This window comes from Protomyctophum parallelum, assembly GCF_964188405.1.
Source record: "Protomyctophum parallelum genome assembly, chromosome: 9".
Taxonomy (NCBI): Eukaryota; Metazoa; Chordata; class Actinopteri; order Myctophiformes; family Myctophidae; genus Protomyctophum; species Protomyctophum parallelum.
In genome coordinates, this window is record NC_139706.1 from 23,341,807 (window position 1) to 23,367,273 (window position 25,467).

The 25,467-nt window shown below is 44.4% G+C and overlaps 1 protein-coding gene across 1 annotated transcript in view; it reads right to left on the reverse strand.

Moving 5' to 3' along the window:
• Positions 1-25,467, reverse strand: part of rsrc1 (arginine/serine-rich coiled-coil 1) — a 222,124-nt gene that overhangs the window by 99,665 nt on the left and 96,992 nt on the right. The window contains exon 6 of the mRNA XM_083772722.1: positions 11,834-11,885. Within this exon, the coding sequence (XP_083628848.1) occupies positions 11,834-11,885 (52 nt within the window). The remainder of the gene's footprint in view (positions 1-11,833; positions 11,886-25,467) is intronic.

Genomic DNA, 25,467 nt, shown 5'->3' on the forward strand with positions numbered 1-25,467 from the left:
TTGAAACGACGGATATATACAAGCGGTGACAAATATTGCCTGGCGCCCTGTGCGAATGCGACAGCCAAAGTTTTGAGTCAGTGGAGTGGCAACCACGTGGCAACTGGACCTGCCAATGTCCTACCACCTTTGTGTCTAACCTTATCTCTACCCTCATGTACATACTGTACTGTACAATTATTATTATTAACACTACTGCTACTGTTGCTATTTGGGAATTTGAATCCTGAAACGTAACAGTTTTGGACCCGACAGAGCCGATGTGTAAAGGTTATGCGCTATTTGTCAAACTATTAATGTGAGTGACAAAGCCTGGTAGAAAGCCCCTGTCCTGTCTGTGACAGAGACTGACTTTCCCACTTTGTTTAGCCTCACATGTTCAATGATCTTCTTGATATTATTTTTTGGTTAGCATGCATTCTTTACCCACATTTCATGTTGCAGTCTAATCACCATTAACCTTTTTCTATAGCCACATGGTCGGACTCGGAACCAAACATTTTGAATGCAACAATGCTAGTTAGTTTGTATTCAGCGTGTTTGTGTTCACAGCATGACCCAGGTTGTATTTGACATACCGGTATTTAATTTCATATACCGGTACATTTCATTTATATGCTCAAGACAGTTGGTTTCACCCCACATAGGGTAAAAGGCCAGACTAGGAGCATTTCAAATATTCCAGTTTCAGGTAGTAGAGAGAAAGGCACGATGCTGATAGCTCTGCTATGTCAGTAGCTCAGATTAGCCAGACTGTTGTGTTGAGGAAGCACACCCTTTGTAAAAGGTTTAGCTCTAGTCTTAGGCTTGAGTAAGAGCTTATTGTTTTCCTTTTTCGTGAACTACCTTTTTTGTGAAACTATATATGGAAGAATGATTTTTGAACATTGAAGAAAGAAGTGACTAAATCGGCATAAGTCTTTGGTGTCATTTCTGTTCACCTAGCCCTCATCCAAACAAACTCATTCACACTGTCCTGTCCTACCGGCTCTACAGTTCAGAGCCCTGACAGTCTGAATGGGTACGTCTTTTAGACCAGTGGTTCCCAAACATTTCCATGTCAAGGACCCCCAAATTGACACTAATTAGCCCACGGAACCCCATTAGAAACGATATGCCAGGGACCCATGTCCCTCCCATTTTGACATGCAGTCAATTGGTCCCAGTTTGACATCTAGATCCATCCTATCTCTGAGACTCCAATTTGTATTGTAAAATCAATGTACATTTATTTAACTCTGAGCATTTGGTTCCATTTGTACACTCTCAGAGTTAACAGACCCATAAGGGTCCATTTGGTGCCAAACTATAATTTAGCTGGGGACCCCCTGGAACTCCCTCAAGGACCCCTAGGGGTCCCCGGACCCCACTTTGGGAACCACGGTTTCAGACTCTCTGGGTTAAATGAACAGTCAGGATTTTGTGCAGTGCACTCGTTACAGTCAGCTGATGCGACGCTGCTGACACAATAACATATAATCAGGGCCGGCCCTTAGTTACAGGTATTATTACCTGGGGCTTCCCCTGGTGTGCTTCAAGGCAGAGGGCCATTCCTTCAGTCATCTCACAGATTAACACTTCTGAAATGACAGCTTCCATTTGTTTTTGTTTTCCTCTGCATAAAACAACAGGCTTAACTTGATATTAAATTGCTGTAATTCATTGGCGAAAGAAAGCAAAAAATCAAAGCAAGAAAAAAAAAAGCACTCCAACGCAGAGTGAATAATCTCAGCACCACTGGCCTAAACATGTAGTGTTGTTGTTAGTAGGAGTAAACATGGAAGCACCCGGGAGGCAGTGGACTAAGAAAGGGGAGGAGCCAAGCAGATTTCTTGTTTCTACACAAAAACGGAAGTCATGCCCCCAGAGGCAAAAACACAGGGGGGGAAAAAACTATGTTTCCTTTTTTCACAGAGTGGGTACACAGATTGCACAGGGACAAATATTAAGAGAGTGAGGGATGCTGCCGGGGGTTCAAAAGAATAAAAATGAAAACATTTGGGGATAGAAAGGAGGAGGAGGAGGAGAACAGGCTGGAAACGGCGCCAGGCGGGGGTGGGATAAAGAGGGAGATTTAGCCCATATTATGAAGAAGCAGGCCTCGTCTCCGTCACCTTCTTACCCTGGCAGAACAAAGGGTCAGCCTCCTTAAACGTGGCGCATTAGCCCTTTAGTTCCACCGGGGGTGTGTGTGTGTGTGTGGGGGGGGGGGTGACAGCCCTCGATGTATGTGGTCTGCTCAGCACACATCTGTCAGGGCCTGAGGGCCACACAGAGAATGGACGCACTGTTGCCAGATAAGCAGCCAGGTCTATTAAAACAAGCCCAAAATAACTGACTTGTGAGCTTAGTTATAGATATGTTTTTTCTTTTTTTTAACCGCTCAAATGACTGGCCGCGTGTTTGTCTGTGTCTGTCTGTCTGTCTGTCTGGAGTACAGAATGTCACAGACACACGCACCCACACACTCACTCACTCTGACCCATTGACCACTGCAGCCGAGTACATTATTGTTTTAATTAATGAATTAATAAATAAACACACACAACTACCAATATTTAACAAGCAATTTTGCAGAGAAACAAGCCCAAAGCCACATATACTAAGCAGACATGGCAACAGTGAATGGAGGGGGAAAAGGAGGGGGGGGGGGTGCAGGGAGTGAAAAGGTCTTCTTCCCTGCTGTGACGGAGGGTCCTAAAACCCTGTGTATTTACTGTGGAAGAAAAGGAGGCCTGGCCCCGCCCCTCCCCTGTGACCACACCCCTCTCTGTGACATGTACTGTGTGTGTGTGTGTGTGTGTGTGTGTGTGTGTGTGTGTGTGTGTGTGTGTGTGTGTGCGTGTGTGCGTGCATGCGCAAACAAACATTCTCAATCTGTCTGTGCCATATGTAGACAAACATGTGGTCCAAAAGATGAATCTGGGACACAGACTCAAATGTGGCCTTATGAGCATGTACTGTATTAGATCTAGAAATGGTATCGTAGGTTAATCTGATGTTATTATATCCAATAGCGAGTGGTACAGGTGAAAAATTACATAACATCCAGAGCGGACCGCAGCTCTGAGAGTGCACGTGGGTTTAACGGTAAATCGCTTATTTTGATCGCTCGATTTTTAAAATATATTTGAGACATCCATCTGTCTTTCATAATGTCACATAACTCTCCACAGTGTTTTGTCATAATGTTTCACCTAACCACTCAGTTGACCGGAATTCCCTTTTAACTAAGCTTAGCAATCCATTAACCATAATATAGTTAATATAATTACAATAATTAAGGATAACTAAGTTACTAATTCCACAAAATGTTGGGTTTTGCTGAAGCCAGAGTCACTGATGAATTAAAAAAGAAAACATTTGTACATCAATTATGGAAACTTCAAACAATATTCCTGCAATATCATCCACTAAAGGACACTGTTGAGGCCAACATTTTGCTCAGGTGGCTGAAATTATCCTATATAAGCAGCAGCAAATATGTAAGTATACACTAATGACTTGTTAAACATAGTTAAAAAGACATCAGTGAAGTATTGGAACTCTAAAAAGGGGTCCTTCACAGCCATGCGGTTCCATTCGGCCAGGTGTTAAACCTAGACAGACCCACGCGGATCGGGAGGAGGAAGCTAATCCAAGTTCAGGGGCTTCTGATGATGAGGTCTGAAAGGGAGTGTTTGTTTTGCTGCCGTCAATGCTTCAAACAGAGAGAGGACGGAGGTTTTGATGACCCCTGGCCCTGGGGTCCTTAGTGGGTGTTCTGCAAACACTCGCTATTGATGTGGGGATAAGGAGAGGCCCGCGGCCACCACCGCCTCGCCGGGCACAAACGTTTATTTGAGTGGAAACGGACACCGGTGCTCTTGAAGTGAGCCATATAGGCAACTGAGCTGACTGGACTGGGCTGGAGCGAGTGTGCCCACCGCTTGGAAGCAAAAGAGTGAATAGTTGGAGTTATGTGTGGCTTTGCCAATGTGCCATTTCTTTCTCTTTTTTTTTTTTTTTTAAGTTTGGGGTTTTGTGAAATTTGATAGCAATGCTATTTGCAAACAGGCACCCATATGCACGGATGTATGAACGAGGTCCAGTGCTATTTTTGAGCGTGTTATAAAATGTTAAGTTTATGAAACGGATAGTTCCGAACCTTGATTATGATTGGTTGAACCACGTTCGAAGCAAGTTATGAAATGGCTCTATAAACACACATTTGCGACCGCATGCATCACTATTAATACTATTAATACTATGCCAACGGCACATTGACAATATTATTCACCATTCAGGACTTTCCAAACTGCCGTGTGTGTGTGCAGGCGGTCAGGGTCCACATTCCTGTAGAAATGATACTGATGTTGTTATTAAAACCATCTGATGTGACCTCGGGAACCACATGGGAACAACGTTAGCATATCCTCTAACCTCATGTGAGCCACTCTGTGACGCCGTTAAGTTGTTAACGTAATTACATTATTATATTATGACAAGAGATGATTCCATATACTGTAGGCTCTATGCACAGCAGCCATATTGGAAAGAAGTTGAACCTCTTCCTTACTTCACAGGTGTTACCAATGCCACAAATGAAGGCTCTGTTACATTAATGTAGCACAATCATTTCAAAGATCCCCATAATTAGGAGAGTGTACATATAAATGGTAAATGGTGCGTTTATATGGCGCCTTAATCCAGGGCGCTTTACTGTACATGGATTGTGCATTACATTCACCCAGTCACAAAATTTCACACACACATTCATACACTGATGGCGGCGGAAACCATGCAAGGTAGCAACCAGCACATCAGGAGCAATTAGGGGTTCAGTGTCTTGCTCAGGGACACTTCGACAGAGAGAGAGAGAAAGAGAGAGAGAGAGAGAGAGAGAGAGGCAAAACAAGACAGAGGTCAGATTCGAACATGGGTCCTCATGCTCACAAACAAGTAGCATTGTGGCAGGTCTGTAGTGTATACATACAAACTGACCGAGACTGACTGCTTATGTTTAGCAAAAACGCAAATACTGGAAATCCCCCAATGCCAATTCAATAAAAGGGGTAATGCTTTAGCTGAGCTCTTCCGCGTGACCGTCTTGCGCAACCAATATTATCCAGACTTTGCTGAACCTCATTTAAAGGAAGATGTCAGCATCTCGAATACTGGATGGAAGTCTTGCAAAGTCTTGGCTTTTATTAGAGTCAAACTTTGTCAAGTCATAATCAAGAATGGAACGGGTACAGGTACATGCAGTGAAAGCTTGGATATGCATGTCCTGTGCCAACACAATACTGGGGCGGCGGTGGCTCAGGGGTAGAGTGGCTGGATAGTAGTTAGTGTCCTAACTACAAGACACTGAACTCCTAATTGCTCCTGATGTGCTGGTTGGTGCCTTGCATGGTTTCCGCCGCTATCAGTGTGTGAATGGAATGCACAATCTATGTAAAGCACCTTGGATAAAGGTGCTATATAAATGCACCATTTAACATTTTAATACAATACAAAATAAATGAAACTGAAAAAACAATTTGCTGACGTTATCATACATTTTTGATGGCTGAAAATGACACAGGGACTTATTTGAGGACCTCAATGGAGGACTTGCTAAAGCAGGCCACACACACACACACACACACACACAAAGAAAAGAAAACTTCATTTATAATGTCATTATTTAGAATTCTAGAACCAACACAAAAACAGAATTAAGAGATACATGCTCGACTTCATATTGATTAAATTAGTAAAGCGGGTGTGTCATGATAAAAGGGGGTGCAGCGTGTGAGTGTGCGTGTCACGTTGCAGGGCCAAGCAGGAAGTGACCCATAAACATATCGCTCCAACTCTTTCATAGGGGGCCAGCGTTAGCCAGCCCGCCCCATCAGCTCTCACCCCTCATACACACACACACACACACACACACACACACACACACACACCAAGCCCCCAGTGAGCGCTAAGCAGGCCGGCAGGCCAGCCGAAGGGCCTCATTACAGCCCCACAGAGCCCCCCAACACAAAGGCCTGAGCCGCTTTAGCCAGGGATGATCTGCTCTCTACTGACTAGAGAGTCCATAGACGGACAAAGACCGGGGGGGGGAGAGAGAGAGAGAGAGAGAGAGAGAGAGAGAGAGAGAGAGCCGCAGGCTTTAAGGATGTCAGGAGACCCCAGGAGAGAAAGCCTGGCGGGCACTCAGAGAGGAGATTGGAGAAAGAGGGGAGGGGAAGAGAGGAGAGGAGAGGAGAGGAGAGGAGAGGAAGAGAAGAGAAGAGAAGAGAAGAGAAGAGAAGAGAAGAGAAGAGAAGAGAAGAGAAGAGAAGAGAAGAGAAGAGAAGAGAAGAGAAGAGAAGAGAAGAGAAGAGAAGAGAAGAGAAGAGAAGAGAAGAGAAGAGAAGAGAAGAGAAGAGAAGAGAAGAGAAGAGAAGAGGGCTTATAAGCTCCACACAGCTACGTCAGGACATTAACATTCACACAACCTCCCAACATCTGCTGTCTGTCTCCTTCTCTGCCTCCCTATCTCACTCCATACACTGTACTACACACTGGAACAAAGACAATAGGGAGGGATATAGAGGGGGAGAGAGAGAGAGAGAGAGAGAGAGAGAGAGAGAGAGAGAGAGAGAGAGGGGTAGGGTATTCAGTACAGTGTCGTCACCCGGCATGTGCCCTTCCTATCAATTAGCCAGCCATTTAGCAGCGACCAGGGTCAGTGGATCGGAGACAACAGATGTCTCTAATAGTCACAATCATTCACTGTTATATCACCTCCCACTTCTCTCACTCAGACACACACACACACACACACACACACACCAACATACGTGAATAAACTTAATGTGAATGCCAATGTACTTTATGCACATAATGAGTCTTAAAAGATGGTTGACACAAAAGAAAGACAGGTGAAGAAAACACAACAAACACAACAAAAAAAACAAGCACATATCTTTACTGATAAGCTAAGCTGCGGTCGACCAGCCTAGAGGTTGTGTGTGAGAGTATAGGATGCACACATAGTCAGTCATAGACCATTGTGTGTGGCTGGTGCATCATGGGTACATACCTGCCCGCCACAGAGGAGACTGGGGGTTTGAATCCTCCCAACGTTTGCTCCGGCTCGGCCCGGCGCTCCAATTAAAACAATTGCTGTATTTGTGCATGGACTCATTGTGATTGGTTCAGCAGGGAGCGACTGTAACATGTAGCAGAGGAGACATGAGGTTGTCTAAACCAGTAGGTTCCTAAAAACTGTTCAGGTCCAGACCCAAAAGACAGATTAGACGTTTGCCCGGGACCCGAACTATAGTGAAAATAGCAGATCTACAAGCGCACAACGCGTCGTAAGCCTGAAGATCAGCCATTTTCACTACTTCCTAATTTGTTTTATTCATGTTTTTTTTTTTATGTATACAATTATTTAACCTTTTTAAAGAAATAAATCTTTTGAAATATCTTTTGAATTCTTAAAGTGGTGTCAGGATTCCTTGAGGGGGTTCCAAATGGACCCTTACAGGTATGTAACTCATTCCTTGAGGGGGTTCCAAATAGACCCTTACAGGTATGTAACTCAGAGCGTGCAGACATAGTATTTGTACACTCTCAATAATTAAGGGGGTCTTTGAAATGTATACGTTGAGAACCACTGGTCCCCAAAACCAACCAGTATGGGTTCAGGAGCAGTGGCAGGGATTACATCAATGATAATAACAATGGATTGCATTTTTATAGCGCTTTTCTATGCTTACTCAAAGCACTTTACAGTAGTCCATTCATACACTGGAGGTGAAGCCAAAACCAGCGTCCAGTGGCTGGCAACAATAATTTCAAGGGCAGATCACCGATAGTTTTTTCCTACACTGATATACATTTTCACTAACTTTCTATCAGAACCAAGATGTTGTAAAAAAAATCAGGAAATCTCAAGGCCATAGATATAACAGTTTGCTGTCTGCTTTGTATCTCCGTTCTCCATATGGCTGCTCAACAAAACATCTCATCTCTGCGCTCCATGTGAATAGAAACGTACGGATATTGTTCGCATTGTGTTGTTAGAGTTAAACAGGACATGATGCTGTGATATTTTCACAGACGATAAATAAGCAAGCACAGTTTTAATTGAGGAGACATTGTTATTAGATTGATAATGTAATGTTTCACCTTTAGTATCTGGGTAAAACCCATTATTGTCAAATATAAATAGAAGAAAGTTTGTGAGAAGTGTGAGAAGAAGTGTTTGAAAGTTTGAAATACACTTATGTACTGTACACAGTACAAGAAACAGAGTGAGCAAAACAAGCATGTCTATTTACAGAGGAATGTCGTTTTTATCCTATATGTTGTTTGTATTTATTTGTTCTTTTGTTTAGTTTGTTTTGTCTGTGTCCTCCTTGTTCAGGGCTCTGACAGCCAAAGGGAAAAAGCCCTTTCTAAGCCTTTAGCCCCGGGCTGGGAAACTGACACCTCAACATGTACTTCTGACATGTTTATGCTTTATTTCAGACAGGTCTATGTGGAGAGCCACAGAGAGGGGGGGGGGGGGGGAAGAGAGAGAGAGAGAGAGAGAGAGAGAGAGAGAGAGAGAGAGAGAGAGAGAGAGAGGGAGGGGGGGAGATAGAGAGGGAGATAGCGAGAGAGAGAGACTGAAGCAAAACAAGACGGGTCAGATTTGAACCTGGGTCCTCATGCTCTCAACTAAGGGGCCTTATAGTCTGTAGTGTACACTAAACTGACTGAGCCACCAGGCCCTCCGATATTACAGCACTTATGTTAAGCATTAAAGCAAGAACACAAATTCTGGAAATTCCCAGATGGCAATGAAATAACAGTCGTAATGCTGTAGGTGTGTCCCTCTTGCTCAACCGATATTAACCAGACATTGCTGAAACCAATTAGAATGAAGATTTGATGTCAACAAACATCTTGAATATCGCAAGATCATCCATGTTGGCATTACTTGAACAAGTGCACGCTTTGACGTAACTCCCACCCTGTAACACAAAAGGCTTAATCACTCCAATAATGGTCATTCTCAGCAGGTCAACTCGAAATCTCAAATAAATGTCTGGCTAGCCACAGGTCCAACAAATCCATCTCAAAACACATGCGATACAATCCCTTCTGCAACACCAATTACTGGAACTCCTCTAACCTCTATGACACGGAGTGGGTAACATCAGCCTCAAATCATCCTCCTATATTCAAATTGGCTAATCGGGTGGGCGGACCACTGCCCTGTCACTATAACATAACCATATATAGAGTTCACTGTGACTCAGACATAACCATATATAGAGTTCAATGACTCAGACATAACCATAGAGTTCACTGTGACTCAGACATAACCATATATAGAGTTCAATGACTCAGACATAACCATAGAGTTCACTGTGACTCAGACATAACCTTAGAGTTCACTGTGACTCAGACATAACCATATATAGAGTTCACTGTGACTCAGACATAACCATATATAGTTCACTGTGACTCAGACATAACCATATATAGTTCACTGTGACTCAGACATAACCATATATAGTTCACTGTGACTCAGACATAACCATATATAGAGTTCACTGTGACTCAGACATAACCATATATAGAGTTCACTGTGACTCAGACATAACCATAGAGTTCACTGTGACTCAGACATAACCATATATAGAGTTCACTGTGACTCAGACATAACCATATATAGATTTCCCACTGCAGAAACACCCAAATATGGCGTGTGTCATGCTGACTGTGACAGCAAGGATGGCCAATCAATGGTTTTGTATTGTGGCAGCACTTCATAGATGAACCCAGGTCCTACTTTGTCGCAGCTTAAAAACAAAGAAAATCACACTGGTGTGAAGTGAGGGGTGCTCTTATCATCATACATCAAATTCCATGCTCAGCTTACCGTGGTCAATGGCAAATCTTGAGACGTGTGGGGTAAAAGCTGTTTATAGAAAGTTAGAAATACTTCAAATGAAGCCTTAAATGAAGACTTCTCAGTTTTGGGAGGTCATATTGTGACATGTCAGTAATCCATTCACATTGGAACAGTCACTACATGATGTGCGACGTGGGGCTTTGATGGAGGCCAGCCCAGGCTGTACTCTGTTGAAGACAGTCCTCAGCTGGGCCATAAAGCTGTTCAGCTGGAAGACTCCAGGAGACAGAGAGGAAAGCCAGAGACAGCTCCACACAGTGAATTAAAAAGCCCCTCTCCTCTCGAGCCCCCTAGTGTGTGCATCTGGCCCAGTGTGTGCTGCCCTGCACACACACAGGGAGTCTATAGCCCCATGCACTCAAAAAGCTCAGACTTTTATTTTTATGACGCCCTCCCCGACCATTAGCACCACATTAGCCCGGCAGGGTGGGAGGGTGGCGGGCGCCGGGGGTGAGAAGCTGTTGAATGTGTTTTAAAACACGTTCGAAAAACACTATATGGTTTAAACCTTTTACTCGAGAAAAATGACATTACATTTTCAACTGCCCCAACGTTATAAAATAAGGCCATGGAAGAACCTCTGACTCAAATCAGCTCGTTATAGCGCCACTCCTATAGATTTTGTCCAAACATCTCGCCAATTGGGATTTGGTACACATTATCGCTATATCCAAGTGATCAAGACGGTCCAATTTTCATTAATAATTTCATTATTCCAACCAGGTTGCCCAATAATGTTTGTTGCCAATAATGTCTGTTTTGACCAAAATTCCTAAAATCATGTACACAACCATGGTCCGTATGGAAATAGGGTCAACTAGGCATAGGGCCTATGGGTATACAGTCAACTATTATTCGTAAGTATTCAGTTGAAGTGGTTAAAGTTAGATGTTTCACAAAATATAAAACAATATCTGGAAAAAGTGCAGGTAGGTATACTTCTATGGACTACTGGCAGTGTGCACAAGAAATTTTCGGTGCAGCGGTTAGCGAGATTAGCTCCGGGCACGTACGCACGCACGCAGTTTAAGCCTGTAACAAGACAGGGTTTAATAATAATCAACAGATCTCAGACATGTGTCTGGTCTATGATGTCAGATATCTACAGTATATCTGCCCTGGTCTTTCCCTAATGGGACTGATCGAGGGTTGCGAGGATGTTGCGAGACCCGAAACCCTAATGACCTTGGGATACTTGAGGATACGTCCCAGGTAGGGTTTAATCTCGGGATCCCGAGATCCGAGCTTCCCGGGTACAGCGCACACAATTTCCCGCCCGGGAAAAGCTCTGCAAATTCCTGGGAATTAAAATGAGCCAAATCCGGGAAAAATATCAAACCCCAGTCCCAGGTGCATCCATGCAGGTCACAAAATTGACCCTTGATATGCATCCAGTCATACTGGAGTGACAGCCTTTGTAAACTTTGTTGAGGTGTGAACATAATTTATTGAATGCCAATGACGAAAAATTCGTCAAAAAGCTGTGTGTGTGTGCGTGTGTGCACGAGTGTGCATAAACAATAAACATGCAGATCTCTCTGCAGTTTCTCTCCACAGTGTATCTCTGCGTGTCACATATGGCCGATGGTGTGTGCAGCCAATGCTGCAATACACTCTAGAATATATACAGTACAGTACGGCACATACATACGCGAGCGGTGACATCTGTGACTTATGGACTGGAGGGAGTGTTTGAAATTATAAGCTGCGCTGAATGACTATGGCCCAGGAGAGAAGGACTCACAGCGTGTCTGTATATGTCTGGTGAGGGTGTGTGCCATGTGTGTGAGTGTGTGTGTGTTATACAGTATGTGCAAGTGTGACTTAGAAAGAGACAGAGACAGAGACAGAGACAGAGAGAGAGAGAGAGAGAGAGAGAGAGATAGACAGAGATCAGCCACGTACCTGCAGCCTGTAGAACCATTTGCATTCGGACCTTGGCCTGTTCTGAGGGAGTCTGCAGAGGAGAGACAGAGAGAGAGAGAGAGAGAGAGAGAGAGAGAGAGAGAGAGAGAGAGAGAGAGAGAGAGAGAGAGAGAGGTGATGATGAGACTAGTTGTCCCCATCATAAAACAACGATTGATAATTGCGATTAACAATTTAATAATTATGTTTCTGACATTGAACATTTGAACATCTAAATGAAAAATGCCTTCGTCTTTTAGGCATACAAATCTCATATGACAGGTATAACAAATAACTTCAATGTACAAATAATTAAATAGACATTATTTCAGAACATTAGACTTAAAAAACATAATTAGCCCTTCGCTAAGTCCCTCCCCAATCCGTCCCTGTCCAATAGGCACGTTAGCAGTGAGGAGACAGGGCAAGCTGTCCTTCTCCCGCACAGAGATGCATGTTAAATGACGGGATTTCTCCATATAAATAATCGATCATTTCAGTAGCAAGAACATCAAAATTTCTTCTAAATCTAGTCTACCAGGCCTGCAGTAGGCTATGCACTGGACAAATTTGCATGACTATTATTTAAATAAACTAGAAATACGAGGAAATGACAGAGGGAGAAATCAACTTTAAGCGACTATCCGACAGGAGTTTTCATGTTGCACGGTAAGACTACGGTCATTAGTATTATTGCCATCACCTGGGTGGGTCAGGCGTGTAACTTTCCCGATAGTTGTGTCTAATGTTCAACACAGCCACGCAAAATAACATTGCTATGAGGTGGCTAAAGCTTGACCTGCATAGCAACAGTTGCTTCCGGTTTCCAGTGAGCCAACATGCACAACAGCAGCACCCTGACTCTGTTTGACCAGAATGGAACAGACTCCCTTCATTAGTACCAGCGGTAACACCTGCGAAAGAAGTAGGGAAGGGGCACAAGTTCTTTCCAAAATGGCGTGTGTGCATAGAGGGGCCAAGCCACTTCAGATGGTAACAAGAAGACTCACCCCGGTGCTTGCCCGTTTTTCCTCCCAGAATTTTCCCCAGTGAGGGGGATAACTTTGTAATATGCTATTGGCTGTTTGTATTCTTTTTGGAAAAATATAAAAAGATACTCCTGTGGAAAGGCTATATTATATTACTTATATTGACCCTATAAACAATTGAGTATTATTTAGTATATGTAAGGTTTTGCCCCCTCAAATGGTACCTCGTCAGATAATCCCCACATATCCTACAACAACTTCTGTGAACAGACTTCACTGTAGTAGCTTTTCCTAAATTATATTTGTACTTAGGCTGTCTGCTGTCATGAAAGTTTATAGTTAGAGAAATTCAAAATCCAGCCGTCTGCTGTCCAGCCTCTCCCACCCCTCACTGGGGAAAATTCTGGGAGGAAAACAGAAACGGGGCGCGTCTTCTTGTATTCCTTCAGATAAAGCCCAGGGAACACACACAGATCGGCCTCCAGGGAGCACAATTAGCACCTTTTGTATGGTTTGCTAATGAATTACACGCCCGTTTATAGGAGAGAGAGAGAGAGAGAGAGAGAGAGAGACTTATTTAACCTTTTCTTTGCAGGAGTGAAAAATAATGTAGTTTTCATCCAGTACCTCACTTGTCATTGACCGACTTGTAAACTGACATTTAAACCAAATGTAGTTTTACAGACATGTCATGGGATATTCATTGCTCTGCTTCAGCATCTGTTTTACTACTGTAGGCTCGTATCCTCATCTTCCATGTTTATTTCTTTACGTTCTTTAGCGCATGTTTATGCGTGCGTGTGTCTGTGCGTGCGTGCATGTGTGTGCATGCGAGTGCATCCATCCTTCCACAGACCGTGCGATCCGACCCGCCACATGCCTCGCGGAGGACGTAAACAAATGCTAATGTCATTAGTGAGGAAATGTCATAATAAGCTGTGAGTTAAGATGATGGCGGTTCACACTGTGATGTGACTGGTTAAAAACTGCTCCATAGACCACTGTGCACACAATGACACGCACAGTAGTTCTGTCCTAATCAGTTCACGCACGCGCACACGTACACGTACACACACTTGCGCATACACACACACAACTCTAGTTGTGAGGTCCAAATGTCCCAACAAGTACAGTCGAATTTGAGAAATGCATTAAGATAATGTAAAGACGATTGTTTCACAACATGTGGAGTTGTGAGCTCACCTCTTTGTTGGTGGTGCAACTCTTTCACACAACCAAGTATAACTCAGACTTTAGTTAAGACAAAGAGAAACATTTAGCCAAAAAAGAAAAACGATGGCGCTAAAATTGTCATCCGTTTATGTCCTCACAAGTATAATAATACACGCGTGTTTGTGTGTGCGTGTGTGTGTGGATGGGTGCTGACGAGGACTTCAATTGTTCTTCCTCTCCTCTGGCATAATAGTGATTGGTAATTTCAGCTGTCTAGCGGTGCCAGTCAATGTGAATGTGATCCACTATGTCACCTGCTACAGGGTACACACACACACACACACACGCAAACGCCTCCCCATGTTGCATTCAGTGTGCACCAGACACACGCACATGAGTCTCCTTGATGTGTGTGTGTGTGTGTGTGTGTGTGTGTGTGTGTGTGTGTGTGTGTGTGTGTGTGTGTGTGTGTGTGTGTGTGCGTGCGCGCCGTCTATAAGACACAGCAACCCGAGACACAACCATCACATTAAAAGGGGTCATTATATTTTCCCCCGCTGCCACCGAAAAGTGACATTTTTACAAAGTGACAAGTTTACGGTTTGATAAATCAGATCTCCATTTCTCCGCCCGTTTCTTCTTTTAAGCGTGCTGCCGGAGGGCGGGTGGGCGGAGGTGACGAGGGAACGGTTTGAGGACGAGCCGGGGGGGGGGGGGGAGCTGGGTGGTGGGGGGGTGGTTGTCTGAGGGAGGGTGGGGGGGGGGGGGGGGGGGGAGGGTGGGGTAGGGTTTGGGGGGGGGGGGGAGAGTTTAGCTGTCTGTCAGGCGAGGAAGCACCCATCCCGCTCCTGTCGACACTAAATGATCCTCCCCAGCACCGGCACGCCATTCACACACATCCCATCCCCATTAGCATTTCATTTCTCTCTAATCCTACACACGTCCGCCCGCTGCCGCGGCAACGAGCTGTAGCGCCGCCACGGCGATGGCGGCGGCGAAAAAAGAAAAAAAAACACCTCAGAGAGCAATCAGCTTGCCTTTTATAGTGGCTCCGCGCTCCGTCTCTCAGCCCATCATTCTTCCTTGACAATTAAGACCCTCAAATCTAATAGCAGAGATATTGGAATTACAGACGAGCCCCCTTCTGAGGGCATGTCGCGGTGGGGGGGGGGGGGGGGGGGGGGCTGGGGTCTCCCAATACAGCTGTCAAAGCACAATGATACCCCCCTCCAAACACACACACACAACCCCTGGTCTCACCACCCGACAAGCTAAGTGTTTCTGATAGGCACTCTCGCTCTCTCTCTCTCACACACACAGGCACACACACAATTGAATACAGCATGTCTGCACGTGTGTGTGTGTGTGTGTGTGTGTGTGTGTGTGTGTGTGTGTGTGTGTGTGTGTTGTAAGTAGAAAATGCTCTGTGCCCCTCTCATCTCTCATCCCAACTCTCCAAAGACTTGTTACAGAAGCTTCTGTTTTCTCTCTCGTTCTTTCCTTGTTTTCTCCCGCTTTCCTCCCGCTTTGTCTCGCGTCACATCGCTCAAATTCCTTCCTTCCTTCCTTCTCTGTCTGTGAGTCCTTCCCTGCCTTGCGTGTCAGGGATATAGTTATGGTGTTTTAGTTAGGGAAAAATACCTAGTTGAATGAGAAAGATATATAATAAGGGTAGGTCCTAACCTAATGTTATAGAGATGGACCATATGCAAAGGTGAATGCTGGTATTCTTTGTAGTTTCATTTTGTTTAATGGTGGGGGGAGATATCGTTTCTGTCATGTGGAAACCTCATACATCCAAAATGGTTCAAACTCAGAAATAGCAAAGTAACTGATCGACTACTTTTGATGCTCTTGTGTGACGCTGTAATTATGATAAAGTGGGGCACACCACTAAGGTGCTGCTTAGCCTTCTTTATCTCGCCTGCCCCCCTTTTTTTGTTCTTCAAAAAACATTTATGTTTCTCTGTCACAACCTCCCGGACGTTGTTTTTAGTTTTTTTCCGACGTTCTTTAGTTGGTTGAATCACTGTGTTTTGTTATGGCTTTCCTTTATCTCCAGTAAGCTCAGAACATTAGCTTCTGTTGCCACTCTCGCTCCGTCCGTTCCTCTTGCAGACACGTTGCGCCGTTCAGACTATGGATTTATGGGTAAGTCTCCCATTGGCTTAGAGGCAGCCCATCTTTAAAAAGTGTCCACTACGGTCGTCTTTACGGCCGTTACTAGACGTACTATCAAATGTAGTCCAGGCGCTTTTCAAGCACCTGTCAAAAAGGCCAAGCATGGAGATAAGAGGTTTCTGATGGACGGCAACGATATGCTGTCAACTGAGCGTGTCTTCTCTGTTCCAGCAGTGAGTCACTGAACTGACTGTTACCCTTTGGAATAAGAGAGGAAATCCAGAGGGCAACGGCTCGTTGACAGACAACACTAAAACACGTTTAGTCATCCTAAGTGGCCACTGTCTGCCTCATTAGACAAAAATAAACACGTGCCGTTAGGAAAATAAATACTACTTACTACCAGCGCTTGGTAGAAACAATGCACAACGCCGAGCTAGGTAGGAGGGGGAAACTACGTCTATTCTTGTCCCACGTCCAGCTCCAAAAGGAACAGAAGACAAAGTACAGTTTCAGAGACCCATTAAAACCTATCTGGGTCATTTTAGATTTGCGCATTGGCTCATTTTAGCAAAGTGTCGAATAATTTAACATTTTTCAATTAATCTCTTCCCTTCTAGGGATCCCTGGGTCTCTCCACGGCCAAATACATACAGTATCAATTTGGGGTGCATGGGGTGGGGGTCATTTGGACAAAACCATTTGACGACTAATGATTTAGAAGGCATTTGTAGAATGAGCCTCATATTATACGGACACAGAGACAGGGATCCTTACTTCTACCAAGTGTCAATGTCCACACAGCCAATTTATATTAAATTAAATTAATGTACAAATGTAACCATTAGGGGGCGTTCTAGAGGCTACAGGCCGAACATGCCAGATTTGTGGGTCTGATGCATTTTCCGAATTTGGAGTTTGACCAATATTTTGTAAAAAAAATATATAAGAAATATATAATACAAAAATAGCCAATTTTCCATCTGACTTGTTTAATTTATACTGTATTAAGTCTTTGGTATGACCCAGCCGGGGATCGAACCCCGACCTTCCAGTCTCAAGGGCGGACACTACCAAAAGTCCACTGAGCACATGCACGTTCTAAAGGCAGATGATAAACCTCTCATTGGACATGCAGCCAATCACGTCCCAGGGGGAGGAGCCATCCTGGCCAACAGGTCATCCAGCAGGGATTCAGGCTATTAAACCTTTCACTCCTTTCATATTTCTTTACACAAAACAACAAATAATCCCGGAGAATGAGACTGTCATCAAAAGTCACTAGTGAGGTGTCATTTACTGCTGCCGTTTTGTATTTGTTCGTGACATGTATTTTTCTGTTAATTTTGTATACCATGCTGATGAAGTGTATGCATAGGACCAAAATGGAAACAAGTCCCCAGGACAGTTTTTGTGCCTTAATGTCTTACTGTACTGTCGGCTGCCGGACTATAGTACAGGGACTATATACCAGGGAAATTTGGTATATAGTCTTTTATATTGGCCTAAAATATTGTCTATCGATTATAACATTAGAGAACTTGTACCCAACACATGGCAAGAAACCCAAAGCCACAACAGCTACGTCGCTATTGCAACACCCACAACACCATCTTACACACTACACCCACACACACTCACACGGCAGTGACGTCACACACTTACCTTCGCAGTGTTCGGGACCTATCTCCTCCTATCGCGCCCAACGCCAACACTCGACACCGCCCGCCGAAAAATGCTCATTCCACTGCCACCAAAGATGCCTCCCGTCCACACTCACGGCGGCAATGCATTTGTTTACTACAAACATTATCGCCCCAAGCACCCACACCCCCGGAACACTGTTGCCCTTTCACCACGCTAAATTTGCCAGGTCTATGCAAGTGAGCACAAATTACATGTGAGAAAATTCATTCACAAGCCCACAAATGCCATTCAAATGCCATTCAACACACACTACGACTCGCTTACAATTCGCGAACCTGGCAACTACTACTCCGTCTTTTAATTGGCTACTAGCTCTGACTCTCAGCCTGTGCTGCTCTGATCTCCGAGTCTCCCTGACAGTCCTGTCCACTGTCCGGACTCCGCAGGAGAAAAAAACGAGGAAGGAGAGGAATTTTCGCCTCACGATTTTGCTTATTCCTTCTAAATTTCTGTATATAAAATATCGCTCTCTCAGCGAATCTCTTAGATACATCAACATTGTTCTTTGACAGTTTTTGGTTTGTGCCAAACTATTACAATTACACCGTTCGAATTCGCCATTTCGCCTGCCAGCCATACTGCCGAGTACATTTGATTGTGCACACACACGCACACACGCACGCCTGGAAGCCACGATCTCTCTCTCTCGCCACGCCACGCAAGCACGCACACACACACACACACACACACACAGGAATAGCCGTGCAGCCTATACACGGCGGCAGCGAGACAGGACGTTATATTCTTGAGTTTCATTAAATAACTGTCTTTCTCCGCACACGCACGTGCGCACACAACATTATCCAAGTGAAATGCGTAACGCCAATATTGGGCTAATAAAGGCTACCAATCAATCAATCAATCAATCAATCAATCAATCAATCAATCATTCAATCAATCAAAAACCAATATGTGGGTAGCCTACAGGGATTTACCCACGGAATGAATATATATATATATATATATATATATATATATAATCATCTATACCAGGGCTGCCCACACTTTTTTTTACTTCAGGGCTACTTTCAAAACGACCAGCTCATAAAATAAAACTATCATCCCATTGCTGAAAATAGTTACAAAATGTAATTGAGGAGCCTTTCATGGGCTACATGTTCGTCTGTACCAGGCTGACTTCTATAGGTTTTGAAAGGTACCTTTCATTTTTGTATTCTTTATTTACCCAGGGAAGTAGCTGAGCACAGGTGCTCATTTTCAGCAACGCCCTGCACATCGAAACACACACACACACACACACACACACACACACACACACACTGTCATGTCAAAGGTACCTCTGGACGCCACACCTCTGATGGGTGGGGTTTAGTCTTAAGGGGTGTGTTTCTTTCACCCACTGTGTAATACAATAAATGGACGGTAGGTGGCAGTAGTACAGAGGCCAGAGAACTATAAGACAAACGCACATGGAATGGGAAATAGAGGGGGGGAAATGGAAATGGTAGGGTTTTTATTTTTGGTATTTGACTTTGCTACTGATGATTGTACGCAACAACAAGTATTGCATTGTGTGTTTGAGCTGACAGGCCCTTTTTGATGTCAATCAATGAAGTCATCTCAGGTCATCTCAAGCGGCAGATGCAAAAATCGTTTTTTATATTAAAATTATATATATTTTTAGGGCCATGTCATGAGGTCTAACTGCAAAGCCTTTGTGATCTATACTGGTAGATCCTGATCTACCTTTTGGGCAACGCTTAACGTCAGATCAGCGGTTTTGTCGGCCAGCGCCAAAAATGCTCCCCGACAGCATAATCGGAAGAGCAAATACCGGGCAGTGTGTATGAGCCATAACGTGTTGACTACACTACACTACACTAATAAGGACACATAATAATAACTAATAACCCATCCGTTACTACATGTGGAGTCAACTCCAGCAATTTCCTTCTTCCCATAGTGTGCGGCAACGTAACTCTGGGATGAGCGGCCGCAAAATTCTAGTATACATACATTCATGAATCTACTTGCTGACCGGCTGTTAGTATTGGGCAATATTTGACCCTACCATTAACATCCTATGGCTGGAAAAAATGTCAAACTGGGGGTTTTTCATGACTCTGAATCCATTCCAAGCATTAGTTTTGCACTCCTTGGGCTAAAGGCCTTTTTTTAGCCCAAGGAGTGTATTTTGTGCAAAACTAATGCTTGGAATGGATTCAGAATCATGAAAACCCCCTAGTTGTACATGTCACATGTTACTTAAAGCATCGTATCCATGGATTGTGTCATATATATGGTAGAGTGTGTCATAACTTATAATTGTGTCTAGTATACATCTATATAAATAGAAGTATATAGACATTTGGATCATGTCGAGAGTCATGACGGCCTGGGCCAGGCACCTTGGATGGTAATCCAGTCTGGCAGTGTGCCGCGGGTTCGACTCCCCATCCCGACGGCCTTTACTGCATGTCACGCCCACATCTCTCTCCCCATTTCCTGTCAGCCTACTGTCTGTCCCTCCATAAAAAATATAAAATAAAGTCGAAAGCCACAAAAATAACATAAAAAAACCTAGACACATGGATCTGACACGTATTTTACACAAAAAGAGTCATGACTCACCTAGACACATGGATCTGACACGTATTTTACACAAAAAGAGTCATGACTCACCTAGACACATGGATCTGACACGTATTTTACACGTAAAGAGTCATGACTCACCTAGACACATGGATCATGACTCACCTAGACACATGGATCGTGACTCACCTAGACACATGGATCTGACACGTACTCACCTAGACACATGGATCTGACACGTACTCACCTAGACACATGGATCTGACACGTACTCACCAAGACACATGGATCTGACACATATTTTACACGTAAAGAGTCATGACTCACCTAGACACATGGATCGTGACTCACCTAGACACATGGATCTGACACGTACTCACCTAGACACATGGATCTGACACGTACTCACCTAGACACATGGATCTGACACGTACTCACCAAGACACATGGATCTGACACATATTTTACACGTAAAGAGTCATGACTCACCTAGACACATGGATCTGACATGTATTTTACACGTAAAGAGTCATGACTCACCTAGACACATGGATCTGACACGTATTTTACACGTAAAGAGTCATGACTCACCTAGACACATGGATCATGACTCACCTAGACACATGGATCATGACTCACCTAGACACATGGATCATGACTCACCTAGACACATGGATCTGACACGTACTCACCTAGACACATGGATCTGACACGTACTCACCTAGACACATGGATCTGACACGTACTCACCTAGACACATGGATCTGACACGTATTTTACACAAAAAGAGTCATGACTCACCTAGACACATGGATCTGACTCACCTAGACACATGGATCTGACTCACCTAGACACATGGATCTGACTCACCTAGACACATGGATCTGACTCACCTAGACACATGGATCTGACTCACCTAGACACATGGATCTGACTCACCTAGACACATGGATCTGACTCACCTAGACACATGTATCTGACACGTGTTTTACACAGAGTCATGACTCACCTAGACACATGGATCTGACACGTATTTTACACAAAAAGTTAGAATATTGAGACAAGAGGTTTCTGGCCGACAGCGGTGATATTCATTCTCAAAGTCATCATCCGTTTCCATTTGCTTTCATTTGTTACTTTCCACTCAGCCTCCGTCCACGCCCACATCTACCCCCCCCCCCCCCTTCACCACGCCGCCGCCCGACCCTCCACCCACACCTCCGCCCACCCACGTATCCCATACCAAAAAGGGTGGCGGGGGACCAGAGCCCCCCTAGAAAATGCAATATTTCTGTTTTTAATATCGAGGTCTATAAGATCAGGGCAGAGATGGGTTCCATGGCAATATGTTTATTTATATTTTTATAGAGGGGAGAAAAAAAGAAAAACGATATATCCCTGCCTATCAGTGTGTGTGTGTGTGTGTGTGTGTGTGTGTGTGTGTGTGTGTGTGTGTGTGTGTGTGTGTGTGTGTGTGTGTGTGTGTGTGTGTGTGGCGGGGGGGTGTGTCTGCCTGGGCCCACCACTGCATCTCCGCACTCATCTTATATAAAAAATAATGTTGTGTATGGCTATACTTTTATATATAATGGCAATATGGGGGATCAGGGCTCTTTTACAATGTGCCATACTTCAGGCCGGCGCTAACAGCATTTTATGGGCTGCCAGCAGTTCATCTTGGTGTCTGAGGCAGGCAAGAGCACTGCATAATAATGTCGTTTCCTGCCCCCAAATGCTATTTCACAGGCCGGGGCTCATTTCTCAAACTTCACCACTTTTACAATTTCCCCAAACTTTTATTTCCTTCATTATTACCAACAAGATTTCATTACGTATTTAGAATGTAAACAAGTCTGAGTAATGACACCCTGCCCCCCGTCTGCGTCTCTCCCCGGGAATCATTCCCGCTGATGGCTCGGCTTTGCTATCGCTAAAACGTGCACACACGTGCGCACGTACACACACACACACACACACACGCACACGCACACACACGCGTGTACACACACACACACACACACACACACACACACACACACACACACAATAGCCCACACACTATGTTTCACCCACAAGCAACCTGCACAAACACACACACACAGACAGAAAACTGCCCTGGCCAAGATAGAAACCAACAATATTAATTTACCACCCTACGTGTGTGTGTGTGTGTGTGTGTGCGCGCACGCGCACGTGTGTCAGCACGTGCGTGCGTGCACATACACACACACACACACACACACACACACACACACACACACACACACACGCTTTTATACTCAACTCACATAAATCATGTAGAAGAAAAATGAGCAAATGTGCGGGCTAACTCATCTTCTCCCCCATCCCGGAGAAAATGAAATTCACTGGAATACCTATCAAAACTGCAATCATCCAGAGATAATATCTTCTTTGGTCTATCTGCACTTTCCGATTTAATTTCCTCCGTGCCCTTGACATGCAGCGATACCATTAAGATGAAGCATATACAGTAAGGGAGTAGTTCTCACCATTTCTTGATATATGAGGCCTCCACGCTAAATGTAATATCATCATTTGAAAATTAATGCAATATTTCTTTTGTTTGGGGGGGGGGATTTTTTTTTTTTTTTGGGGGGGGGACCCACTCGAGGAGAAGGAGAGAGGGTGGAGGGGTAGAGAGGGAGCAACAAGATGGAGGGAGAGAGAGAGAGAGAGAGAGAGAGAGAGAGAGAGAGAGAGAGAGACTGCAGAGGGGGACAGTCAGTCCATTGCAAAACAATCGATTAACGGAATACCTGAAAATAGAAGCTTGCGACACATCTTGTCGTTTATTTTCCTGAATTTTGCGCGAGCTGCGCAAAACAACATTAAACGGGGCATAAGTGGTTAGTCGGACTAATCAAGCCTGTTATCTCTCCTATGGTACCACATCAATACAGCATGGAATTATGAACAAAATCTTGGCCAACGGCAACCATTAATTTTACGTTTTTGGGTTTGAAAGGCTAAATCTCATCAAACGGTAGATGCTTGAGATGAAAAGGTTGAGAACCACTGTTGGACAGGACAAACAACAACACGTGATACGGAAGGCAGTGTTGATTTTGTCGACTAAAACTAAGACGAAAGATGTTCGTCGACTGCATTTTTTCACTGAGGAAAACTAAATGGAAACTAAATTGAAACTAAGCTATGATGACTAAAACTAAGACTAAATATATTGACAATTTCAAATAAAAAAACTAGACTAAAATGTTAGGAAGGGACTAGTGGACAAGAGATCCAGTATAAGTCATTTTACACTTGGTTGCATGCTGAAAATAGCAGATCTACAAGCTCACAACGCTTGTAGATTTCAATATGACTAAAACTAAATGAAAACTATTCAAGAGACTGACTAAAACACTGATGGAAGGAAGGGAATGATGGTGGTGCTGCTGCATGGTGGTGGAGCTGGGGGGATAAGCCCCCCCCCCCCCCCCTCCGCCCGCCCATCGCCATCAGAATGACATGTAATTACGTACGGGCCGACCGCCAGTCAGAGGTCACTCAAACGACTCCATCATTTAGCCGCAGCGTCGGCCAGATGAGAGGAAACAGCCCCCCACCAACCCCCCCCCCCCCTCAACCGCAGCCCCGCCACATCAAATATGATGAAATCATTAGCGTAATAAGCGTGGAAATGTGTTTGCAGATTATCACTGAACCCCACACAGCCCGCCCGCCCCCCCTTCCTCCCTCGCTACAGTACCCCCCCCCCCCCCCCCCCCCCCACCACACACACACACACACACACACACACACACACCATCTTTTATCTGCCCTGATACTCCGTCACTCTGAGCTGTTCTCACCTCTGCTATCTATCCTGCACCATCACATTAGGAGAGAGACAGACAGACAGACACACCTGGCCAGTAGAACCACAATCTTAAGGTCCTTTCAGATGGGCAGCGATTAACACGCCTGGTAATTATTGAGAGGCCTGTGTTTTTTGGGGGGGAAGCGCTGAGAATTTGAGGGTCGAATTTGAGGGGCGACAGGTGCGTCACATGCTGCCTGTCTGAAAGGACCTTTACACTGTTGGCCACTGAGCAGCTCCACTGGAGCAGTTGAGGGGTTCGGTGGCTTGCTCAAGGGCACTTCAGCGGTGTTGGGGGAGTCGGTGGTTTGCTCAAGGGCACTTCAGCGGTGTTGGGGGGGTGGGGGTGGGGTGGGGGGTTAAGTGATGACCATTCACTTCCCTGCACCAAGATATGTCCTGACAGTCCGGCGGAGAATCGAACCGGGAAACTTCGGACAACAACTATCCAACAACAACTCCTCTACCGCTGGCCGCTAATGTTCTGAACACTTCCAGTCTGATAAGAGGAAACTAAAAATAATAATAATCTCTCTTTTTTTCAGTGATGCATATCCAGGCCGCAGAAAATATTCGGACGAAAATGGCTAAAAAAGCTGGCTCACCAGCTGTGTATATATAATATAAGATAATGGTGACAATGTTTCAGCAATCTGTAGACTTAGATAGCATTTGACTTATAGCATGTTATGTATTGATTGATTGATTGAAATATTTATTAACAGTTTGTAGAATTTACAGTACATTTTAAGCACAAACTCAATACAAAGACTGTTAACTGTGAGTGGACGACCCAATTAAGCATTACACTTGTTTACAACAGGGTCCACATTGTTCAATTCATCAAAACATTTAGAGACATACAAATGTAGACAGCACTATAATTGCATTGTATATAGTCATAGCACGCCATAGTACATATGTATACTATAGCATAGTAGTATATATATAGTTTATATGTATAGTCTCATAATATAGATATTCCACTTTAATTCGCAATTATCGCATTTATCGCATATCGCGCTATTACAAGTTGAAACCGCAAGGGGGCAGAAAAACCGCACAGGCACAATAAATCGCAGGATCCCTGACAGTGGGCCGATGGACACCCTGCAGCGGCCATCGCAGACGCAGCGAACGCGGAGTCAACAATGCCAGTGGCACATCCAGCCAAAAAAAGGACTCTTGGTTAGAGACCTCTGCTGAGATCAATGAGCGATGATCCTGCACTGATTGTGCCCAAGAGA